The sequence below is a fragment of the Henckelia pumila genome, unplaced genomic scaffold, assembly GCF_033568475.1.
Source record: "Henckelia pumila isolate YLH828 unplaced genomic scaffold, ASM3356847v2 CTG_461:::fragment_3, whole genome shotgun sequence".
NCBI lineage: Eukaryota > Viridiplantae > Streptophyta > Magnoliopsida > Lamiales > Gesneriaceae > Henckelia > Henckelia pumila.
This window is the reverse complement of record NW_027331831.1, coordinates 10795765-10807560: the sequence shown is the minus strand read 5'-3', so window position 1 is coordinate 10807560 and position 11796 is coordinate 10795765. Positions and strand designations below refer to the sequence as shown.

Genomic DNA, 11796 nt, shown 5'->3' with positions numbered 1-11796 from the left:
CGCGATGTGCCTGGTCAAACCAGTCCCTGGACCAGCAGGCTCGCTACGCCTGTTCTTCCCGTACGCCGCCGCCATCTTCTGCCAACTTTCTTTCTCCCAATGTGCAAGATATATCGCCCATATCGCCTGATCTATCGTAGGAGGCAACTTGACATTCTTCCTCCAGCGATGCAAGGTTTGACGGTATGTGTCAGCACACTGGTTTTTCCAAATTTCTCTAATTTCCTTTTCATGTTGTGGATCCCACCTATACTTGGCCTGTTAATTAATAAAAAAACAATTTAATTTTATATCCGGATCTCGTAGGTCTGGCAGTGTGCGACATAGTGCGACCACTTCTTAAAAGGTTTCTGCTCCGACGCAATGGATGATTGACGGGAAGAAACTTTCTATGATTGTCAAACCAACTTGTCTTCCTGCTATGTGTTAGTGTGAACGCCTCCGAGTCTAACATACAGTGTGGACATGCTTGTTTACCAGCGGTACTCCAATCGGATAATATTGAGTATGCAGGAAAATCACTAATCGTCCACATCAAAGCTGCTCTCAAAGTGAAGTTTGTATGAGAATGAACGTCGTATGTGATAGCACCGTCAGACCAGATTGATTGAAGTTCTGCGATGAGTGGTTGTAGGAATACATCAAGTTTGTCCTTTGGGTTCTTTGGGAGGAGCAAGCACAGTGAGAAACATGTACTCATCTTTCATGCACATCCAAGGAGGCAAATTATATGGAGTCAAAATCACAGGCCACGACGAATACTGCTGAACTGTCTGACCAAAAGGTTGGAAACCGTCAGCAGAAAGTGCTAGTCTAACATTCCTGATCTCGGAGGAAAAAGTAGGGTGTGTCTCTGTGAAATTGCGCCAAGCAGGTGAGTCCGAAGGGTGGGTCATCGTTTCTCCGTCATACACATGCTCGTGGTGCCATCACATGTGTGACTTCGTTGCTTCTGAGGCGTACAAACATTGGAGACGAGGCGTGAGGGGGAAGTAATACATCCGCTTGTACGCGATTTGCTTCATATTCTTTCTAGATCCACGTGATTGACTTTGTTTGTAGCGCAGATGCTCACAAAATCTGCACGCGATCAACTCGCTTTCTGTACCCAATATATCATGCAATTGTTGTTGCAACAATCAATTTTATCGACCGATAGCCCCATATCCTTGACTAATTTCTTGGTTGCATTGAATTTTTTTGGAAAATTATGATCGATAGGACATAACTCTGTCATTAATTGACACATGTCATTATAATTCCTTTCAAACATGCTATGTTGATATTTCATCTTCAACAACCTTGCAAGAACAGATAACAAGGTATGTCCATATGGATTTCCTTCCCAAATCTCCTTCTCCGTCGATTTTATCATATCATATAGAGCTCTAGCAATCATGTTAGGATCCTCCTCGTTGACATTGACGTGGTGATCTTCGACAACATTGGCATCAGGATCCTCGTTCAATACCGCCTCATCAATTACATTTGGGTAATCATAATAATTTTGGTAGCCTCCAAATTAGTATTCACTGTCAGAATATGAGTTTGGATTCGTTAAAGTTGCGAAATTGGGTGGCATATCATCTGTGCTCGTACGCCGATTACTTCGAGACGAAGATGGTGCTTCCATATTAACTCCTTGAAACGATGGACGAATATAATTTTCTCCATGAAAGTACCAATTGTAATAATTAGGAACAAACTCATACCTACACAAGTGTACCTTGGCCGTATTCTCGTCCCAGTAACTTAAATTCTGACATTTCTTATGGTTACATGGACATCTTATAGTTCCGTCAGGTAAACATGTCAGATTACTCTTTGAAAAAACAACAAATACCTCGATCCCATTAAGGTATACTTCATTCAATGATCCATTAACAAATCTCCGATCAATCCAACTTCGATCGTAAGCCATGCGGTGCTACAGTAACGGTTTATATTATATACTAAACATGTATAAAATAAAAATGATATAATCTCACTACGTTATTATAATAACATGATTATATATGTGAACTAATATATATATATATATATATATATATATAAATAAAAGAATGAATAATAAAATATTATAATGAGGTGTCAAATATTTATTTTATATAATAACATTATAATATATACAACAAAATATCTAAACGATAACAATAATATAATCATATCACATTATAATAATAAGTGTGTCAATCGCAACGTACGTTTCTATTTTTTTTTGGGTGTATATACAAAAAAAATTAATTAATTAATTAAATAAAAAATTTGTATATATGCAAATTACGTACCTCTTCTTTTGGCTACGTATCGGATGTAATTAAATTGAAGCAGAAAATCAAAAATAAAATTATATATTTCTATATATATAACAAATATGTCGTATATATATCGATCGATGGCAACAATGATCAATGCAAGTATATTTATAGTTGATTTTTTTGCCACGGTTTTAGTAAAACCGTTGCAATATATAAAGATAATGTGTCCGGTTGGAGACGCGTCAATTATGCGTCCTTTATGCGTTTGGTAAGCGTAGAATGTTATTTGCAACGGTTAATTAAAAACCGTTGCAAAATTTGCCACGTTAATATAAATTAGTAAACCATGATAAATTTTTGCCACGGTTTTAAGAAAGCGTCGCAAATTACAACGCTTTATCTATAACCGTGACAAATTCATTTTGCCACGATCATAAAAAACCGTCGAAAATTTCCACGGTTAAACATAACCGTGGCATTTTGCGACGCTTTAAGCAAACCGTGGCAAAATTTGTCACGGTCTTCATTCAACCGTGGCAAACCTCCGTGTTATTTTTGTAGTGGTACCTTGGTATTGCATTTGTCTTTTTGTTTTTTTCTTTTTTTTTTCGGATACTTGTATTTGTCTTGTTTAGTACCCCATAAGCTAGTACCAATTTCCGTTTAAAAAGTTATTTCTTAAGATATGATATATCATTCTACCTTCAAATTTGTCGAGTTCGAAGACCTCGGTTTTGCCAGCCCCACAAAAATTTCTACTCCACTGCTGGAGCTTAAATTCCTACTCCAGTCCCAATTATGTATAGGACACCTTTCTCTTTTGGTTTGCTTCAAATATATAGGCTTAAATTATAATCAGTAATATTTTTTATACTCTTTTATCGATATATTTTTATTAATTATATTTTGAAAATTGTGCAACTATTTTTTGAATAGTTAAATAGGGAAAAAATAAGAAGTTTATATTTAATTTACTTTTATTATTTTTTAATTTGTGTGAAACAAATAGGACGATATAATATATATGTATTGATATTGTAATAATAGTGAAATTATAATATGTCACATATTATAAAATGCATATTTTAAAAGGTTTATAAGAGGTTAGAAATTAGTATATGCTCATACAACAATTACATTGGTAATTGTAATGAGCATCTTGAACAATCTCTATTAAATCACAAAAACAATAAATAATATAAAACTAATTAAAATATTGGTATTTTGATAACAACGATCATATTCTCAATTAAAATGATTTTACAAATAAATTTACTTTTTTATTAACACCTATTCTACAATTTCAAAAAAAAAAACACCTATTTCTACTTTATGTTATTGTTAGTTGTCGTTTATTTTGGTTTGTTTTGGAAGTTTGTTTTGTTTTTATTTTTATTTTTTTGAAATTCTGATTATTCGAAATATTGTATATCTTTATTTCGAATTATGGACAATATTGTAGTGTTTGTGAGAGTTTTTAAGAAGCACTTTTTAGCTTTTCTTTCACAGAATTTTGAAATTTTGTGAAGAAAAAGCTGAAAAGTACTTCTTAGAAGTTCTCCCAAACACTACCTTAACTTTTTGATGTATTTGGACTAGTCTTGATTATGTTGGTTATAAGATTTTTATCTTGATATTATCATGTGACATATAATTAGGATACAATCTTAAGTTCATCCTGGTAGAAGATATGATCTGCACTCCTATTGCTGATGAAATGCCCAGGTACGTAGAGCAATTTCTCAAAAAGATTCAAATTAAAAAAAAGGGATAATAAGTTTCTTGGTTCAATAACTTTACCTCTTTTGGGTTCTGATCCATTAACTTTTTCGATGTGGGTTTTGGTACACTAACTTTACATTTTTAGTATTTTTTTGTCCAACTGCATAAGTGTCATCTTCTGATTGGTCAATATCATCATTTTGGACCAATCAGAAGTTGACACGTATGAAGTTGGACCAAAAAATACTGAAAATGCAAAGTTAGTGTATAAAAACCAACATTGGAAAAGTTAATGAACCAAAACCAAAACATAGATAAGTTAATGGACCAAAAAAATTATTTTTCCTAAAAAAAATTCAACTTGATATAATCTCTCGGTGCTCGATTGATTGTTGAATATTTCGATAAGAAAAATACTCAAGTTTGGTGATGACAAATCAATTTGATCTCATAAAGATCAACCGGACAATCTAACAAGCTCAATAATCTAACAAGCCCAATCAAACTGATTCGACCATAGAACTTGTTTGACTTTGCATTCATCATCTAGACATAGATTTTATGAAAATGTTCACATATGTATGCATACAAAATAATTAGCTGAAATTTTGAAAATAGTTATTACATCTGACTAAAATTTGAACCTTAAATTGGTACATTATTATATGTAACAGTTATGGAATTTTCAAATATATATGTACACAAATATTTTAAAAATAGTGATAACACTCGATCGAATTTCAAATTTCAAACCGAAAATTGGTAAGTTATCATGTATAACATTTATGAAAATTTTCATATACATATACAAATTAAAAATAATTGAACTAAAAATTAGTGATAACACAAGATCAAATTTTAATCTTTGAACCAAAAATTGGTACATGATCATATATAGCGTGTATGAAAAGTTCACACACATATATAGAAACAAAAAAATTAACTAAAAATAAAAATTGTTATAACATCCGATAGATTTCAAATTTTGAACTGACAATTGTTACATTATCAAATATAACATTTATGAAAATTTTCAAATATATATGAACAGAAAAATTAAATGAAATTAAAAAGTAGTGATAACATTTGATCAATTTTTAAATTTTGAGACGAAAATTGTAACATTTTATGGATATTTTTGGGTTCGAAAATGCAAGCAATCTTGATTATGATGATAAAAAAACTTTGTTATTGTGTTTTTAACATATTTACTCAAGTGTGTAATTGATATATCACATTTTGGAAGTTTTGAAATTGTGAACTCGAATTCAACTAAACTAAATTTCTGAAGAGCAAAAGTATTTTGATGATATCTTGTGGCTCAATAATCCAAATGATCAGCCATCAAATTAAAACTGTTGTACAGCCAACTCAAAAATCTACAAGTCATATTTTAGACCAGGTGGACCAATTTGGATGATATCTAGACCAAACCATCGTATCCATATTGAGGTGGATGAACTTATAGCAACAAAAAACTAGATAGACTATCTCTGGTTTAATAACCATATCTCTCAGTTCCGCTATCCAAATGGAATGATTCAGTATGTGTTTCAAAGATAAGAACATGATCTAAAAATAAAAATCATCTTCACAAGTAAAATTATGAATCGGAGCTAAGAAGCTACTCAATCACGTTGAAGTTGCTATTGGTTCTACACAAGTTGTTGACAGTGCTCAGGATTGTACACAGTCTAGTATTTCGAGCATATATTTCTCTTAAAAAATTGAAATTTTGCGATTCTTGATTTCATTGAAAGTAAACAAAGGGCTACAACTTTAATGTTCATCAGTTTACTCAGAAAGCAACGTATCAAGATCTATAAGCACTCAACCAGACAACATCTACTCACCCGATGAGGCTTATGCGACCGTTTTGATCACTCGACCATTTTTTAGCAGATATGGTATTCCGAGCATAATTAACGTTCTCATATGAAATCCAAATTGAGTGATTCTTACTGCATTGAAAATCCAAGACAAAGGGATACAACTTTTATGTTAATCACTTAATCCAAAAATTAATGAATCAAGAATTATAAGCACTAGAACGAACAACATTCACTCACCCGTTTTTACTCATGCGACTGGTTTGCTCACTCACCCGTTTTGTTCACGACCGGTCGAGTTCTCACCTGTTTTGTTCTCAACTGATCGAGTTCGCACCTGCTTTGCTCTCAACCAGTTGAGTACTCACTTTTTTTGTTATCACCCGTTTTAATTCTTCTCAACCATCCAACAACTGTCCAGAAATGCAAATATGACTGTTGTGTGTTAGAAAAAGTACATAAAATTTTCCAATGGTCATATTCTTGTATCTAACATTTATATCACTCTTGGAGACTATAAATACAACATCTTGAAGATAAATGAGAGCTTTTGGATGCACATATAAAACATGAGAATATTATACAAGAAAAACAAGCTAGAATGAGAGCAAGTCCAAGAATTGAGGTGTGATGAAAAATACAAGAGATGAATTTTGAGAGATAAATCCTCCACACCAAAATGAGTTTGTTGAATACTCTTCTTTGTTTAAGAATAGAGAAAACATCATTTGAAGAGAACTCACTCACACAAAAGAGATATGCATTTCATAGAATAGTTGAGTCAGAGTCTTTGCACATATACATTAAAAAATGTGTAATCTTTGTATTTAGTTGTGAGAATTGTTGTCCCAACCATGGTTGAGAATTGCTAGGAGTTTCGATTTGGCGATGGGTAAGGCCTATGTCGAAATGAGTTTGTAAACATGACTTGTGTAAATCAAAATCTTCTAGTGAAATCCTTCCGAAAATGAAAGAAGGAGAGATGTAGAAGGATTTGGCCTTCGAACATCAATAAACAAATTTGTGTCTCTTTATTTCATTGCATTTACATATTGCTACTGCTTTTTGGATGATTTTTTGAAGCATTTTATGTGTTCTTTAAAATATCAAAATCTTGCGTACAAAGTATTTGATAAAATGGTTCAACCAAAATATTTTTATTATTTCAACTTGAAATCTTTTCAAACGATTTTCAAAATGCTTAATCGGTTTTTAGAGGGTTATGGTGAGTGTTTTCCGCTTGGTTTTGTAACCAAACTCAATATAATCTCTCGATGCTCGGTTCATTTTTAAATATTTCAAAAACAAGCTATTGTAGCTCAAGATATTTTTAAAAGTGTGCATTCACACATCTTCTATCCCAACAAATATAATATTAATTATCATTATTTATTTTTTAGCAACTATATTTTGACAAAAACTTACTAAAAATAGTAGACAATTTTGCTTTTATATATATATTTCTAATATAATATAATATATATGAATACAGATATCAATTAAATCAAGTTTGTAAATAAAATTCAATGTTTTTATATTAATTTTTTTAAATTATTAGAATAAATTATATAATGTTTTGAAAAGTTTTTTTTATCAATTAGATATTCCACAAAGAGAAGCAAAAAAGTGAAATTCAATATATTAAAATTCAAAAAAACAAAACAAATAAGCAAAAAAGAAATCTTATCTGTTTTTTGTAAATAGTTATTATAAAGTTTTAAAAAGTTTTGTTTTTGTTATATTTGTTCAGTTTTTTTAAATGGATCAATGGTAAGAGGTTTACTGTAAAATTGTTCTCTCCATATATCGTTTATTGGAGATTGAAGGGATATACATATCATATAGGGTTAAGTACATATACACCTATAAAATTTTGAGATTGCTAAAAATTTTCATAATTTTAAATTTTTTTTGTTTTCAAATATTGAACACGCATACACCTGAAAATTAACACGTAAAAATGCATATGTATACCCAAGATTTGAAAACATATGAAGTTAATAATTAACTTTTTTTATAAAAAATTTTTAGTAATATCTGGATTTCACAATGATAGTTTACGCAAATAATACTCACATATATCCGGATACAATGTCATTAGTTTGAAAATGAAAACCGAATAATTTATTATCATTCTTTAATGGTAAAAATAAAATAAAATAAGAAAGTAATTTGGAAGGACAACCCCAAGATTGACCATATTTAAGTACAAATTATTAAAGTTTCTCCACTAAAATTATTAGATTTGAAAAATGAAAGTATGCATAAAGTAAGCAAAGTTTGAAGTACGTAGTTGTTGCATATGTGTACGCATCTGATTTCCGACAAATAGGTTTACCTTATTTTTATACGTTGATCCTGAAACAAAAGTTAAGATACAAATAGGCTACATGAATCATTTAAATTATTAATTGTATAATTTAAATAAATCTTCTTCGACGTTAATTACTTTGTGCATATTTTGATACAAAAAGCTTATATTAGAAAATATTATTTTTCCCTTGTATTTTTTTTTCCAACGTATTGATTATTTTATACACTAAATCATTATTCAATATAGATTAATATTCGATTAGTGAAGCTAGGCCAGACATCGAGATTGAATGTGATGAGAAAATATTTGTACTCATCCAAAAAAAATAAAAAATAAAATATACAACCAAAAACTAGCTAGCATACATAAAATTTAGAGGGAAAAATTTAAAGCATGTTGTTTGTTCAAATTTAGTGATATATGCTTGGTTAACATAAATTATGAAAATGTGCCATTGCCATTTTCATTTACTACTACTAGATTAACTTATTTCGTTTCATACAGAATTGTTACGCGCAAAACATGTACAATTTTCTAGTATGATTAAAAAATGTGGAATTAGGAGGATCGGGTTGACTATTGGTCCACCCCTGCTTCCTCCTCCTTACCACACTTTTCTTGGGAAAAATCAAAGGATGGTTGGAATATTTGTTGCTCAATTTCCGATCTTCTTTAAAGACAGCTATTTTACAGAGTTGAATTATGGCAAGAAGAACAAATGATAACTGGGAGCGTTTGGTTGCCGCCACTCTTAAAAGAGAGTTATTTTTGAAGCTTGCGTTTGCCCATTCAAGGGAATCCAGTTTCAGCTCCATACAATCAGATATCTTCTTTGATTCTCCTCTTCACTCTGATCCTCCTGGTAACTTCAACTTTCTTTTTTCTTTTTTTCTTTTTTTCCAGTTTTTGGAATTGTTCTACTATGATGTAAATTTCAATGAAATCATCTCCTTAATTTCTAATTTACAATCTGTGAATTTGGGGGTTGGCCTTGGCTCCGTTTCTTGATTGGTACAAGATATGGGTGATTTATTTACTTTTTCTGAATATTTTTTTTTCGAGCAGTCTCCTCAATTTCCACCTATATGTTTTTGCGATTCATTGTTTAGTTGTTGTGAGTGCTTCAAGCCTTCCTACTCCAAGATCAGAAGCAGAAATTCTTTCATCGCCTAACGTAAAGGCCTTTGCTTTTAATGAGTTAAAGAATGCAACACGCAACTTTAGACCCAGCACTTTTCTTGGGGAAGGAGAATTTGGTTATTTTTTCAAAGGGTGGATTGACGAGCATACACTTACCCCTACAAAGCCCGGTTCTGGACTCGTCGTCGCTGTCAAGAATTTGAAGCTTGAGGGTTTGCAAGGCCACAAAGAGTGGTTGGTAAGTACATTTTTAGTTCAAGTTTTACTTGTCTGAGAATTTTGAAAAAGGCCTCTGTTTTGCAGACACAAGTTAATTATCTCGGCCAACTTCATCACGCCAATCTAGTTAAACTTATTGGATACTGCTCCGAGGCGGATTACCGGCTGTTGGTATACGAGTTCATTCCCAGAGGAAGTCTCGACAATCACTTGTTCAGGAGTAAGTTGTGCACTGAAATCAACTGTTCTCGTCACACGTGATTGTTTTCCCTCCTCGTGATGTTGTTTTGTACGTTTTTACTTCAATTAATACAATATCAATATGTTTTTCTTGCTTTTCCTAATTGGTGACATGATTCACCTGTTCATATTTCCGTTTGTCCTAATTATCTTCTTGATCAAATGATTTAAAAGCTAATGTTCTCGAACAATTGAGGAATGCCATTATGTTTTGCAGGATGGTCGCAGCCCCTTTCTTGGGGGACTCGAATGAAGGTTGCAATAGGTGCAGCGAGGGGCCTTTCTTTCTTGCATGAAGCTGAAGAACAGGTCATATATAGAGATTTTAAGGCCTCTAACATTCTTCTTGATGGGGTAGGTGTCTAAGCTCGTTTATCGTAATCTATTTTACTTACACAATTTGTACATGTATAAACTCATACCACATATCACACTCACAATTCCATTTACAGGAATTCAATGCCAAGTTCAAGTTGTCCGACTTCGGTTTGGCCAAAGCAGGTCCCGAAGGCGATAAAACTCATACATCTACCGAAGTTATTGGTACGCGAGGCTATGCTGCGCCAGAATATGTCGCCACAGGTCCCTTTTTGAACTTTTCTCTTTTGAATCTTTCTCCTCACAATATGGTTCCAACTTGTCCGGCTTCATGAACAGGGCGATTGTCATCTAAAAGCGATGTCTACAGTTTTGGGGTAGTTTTGCTCGAACTTTTGTCTGGACGTCGTGCTGTTGATAAAACAAAAGTTGGTGTCGAGCAAAACCTAGTAGAGTGGGCGTCTCCATACATGGTTGACAAGAGAAAACTGTTCCGAATTATGGACACGAAAATGGAGGGACAATACCCTCTGAATGCAGCATTCAGTGTTGCTGCTACATCTTTGCGATGTCTAAGCAACGAGCCGAAACTCAGGCCACGCATGGCCGAGGTTTTAGCCACACTGGAAAAGCTACAAGCTCGATAAAGCAGCACCAGGCATTCAAGTGCTGATAACCGAACTTCTTTTGATGCTGGATCTATCTCACCACTATAACATAAGTGTAAACTGAATTGAGGAGTTGCCACTTCCGTTGCAAATTTTTTTTTGTAGATTCCTAAAAAAATTATTTCTTAAGATATGATATATCATTCTACCTTCAAATTTGTCGAGTTCGAAGACCTCGGTTTTGCCAGCCCCACAAAAATTTCTACTCCACTGCTGGAGAGCTTAAACTCCTACTCCAGTCCCAATTATGTATAGGACACCTTTTTCTTTTTGTTTGCTTCAAATATATAGGCTTAAATTATATTTAGTAATATTTTTTATACTTTTTTATCGATATATTTTTATTAATTACATATTGAAAATTGTGCAACTATTTTTTGAATAGTTAAATGGGAAAAAATGAGAAGTTTATATTTAATTTACTTTTATCATTTTTTAATTTGTGTGAAAAAAATATGACTATATAATCGAGATCAAAGAAATACTTGTTTTGGGTCTTCCAATTCCACCACTTCTTTTATGAGTTTGGTTGCTTTATGTGAGTAAAAGGAGAAAGAAGAATAAAAAACAATTTAAGACGCTGAAAACAAAGAAAATGAAGAAAATAAATATATGAGACACTATAAACAATGAAAATTAAGAAAATAATGGAATAAATTAATTTATTTATCCCCTTCACAAGTAACCATTAATCTTTTTATGTGTTTTCTTCAACTCGATATTTGTGAGACAAACTCTGTCCTATATTAATAGATAATAATTTTTATACTAAAAAGTCAAATATATATAGACATTATAATAATAGTGAAATTATAATATGCATACCGAAATGTCGTCATACCGCATATACCGTACCGAAAAAAAAATCATATATATCGAAAATTTCGGTTACCGTAACGAAATTTTCGGTATCGGTATTGGTATAGGATTTTCAAATTTTTGGTATTTCGGTATACCGAAAAAAAGTCGGTATATACAATATCGGTATGATACCGCGTATACGGACATTTTTTTTTAAAAAATAGTTTAAAAAAATCGGTATACACGGTATCATACGATACCGTACCGAATTTTGGTACGATATCGAT

General features: G+C 32.2%; 1 protein-coding gene across 1 annotated transcript; it reads left to right on the top strand.

Annotated features, from left to right (window-relative positions):
- The first annotated feature begins 8684 nt into the window (after window positions 1–8684).
- On the top strand, window positions 8685–11126 carry LOC140872235 (probable serine/threonine-protein kinase PBL3). The gene is made up of 6 exons (XM_073275043.1): window positions 8685–8985; window positions 9233–9501; window positions 9567–9702; window positions 9940–10076; window positions 10175–10304; window positions 10380–11126. The coding sequence occupies exons 1-6, from the start codon at window positions 8826–8828 to the stop codon at window positions 10685–10687; spliced, it is 1140 nt and encodes a 379-aa protein (XP_073131144.1). The 5' UTR covers window positions 8685–8825; the 3' UTR covers window positions 10688–11126.
- Window positions 11127–11796: the final 670 nt, after the last annotated feature.

Excerpts from the sequence above, each read along its gene's own strand:
- LOC140872235 (XM_073275043.1), top strand. The coding sequence starts at position 8,826 with ATGGCAAGAAGAACAAATGATAACTGGGAGCGTTTGGTTGCCGCCACT. Across the intron at positions 9,703-9,939 it reads CGACAATCACTTGTTCAGGA|GATGGTCGCAGCCCCTTTCT; the intron begins GTAAGTTGTGCA and ends TATGTTTTGCAG. Across the intron at positions 10,077-10,174 it reads CTAACATTCTTCTTGATGGG|GAATTCAATGCCAAGTTCAA; the intron begins GTAGGTGTCTAA and ends TTCCATTTACAG.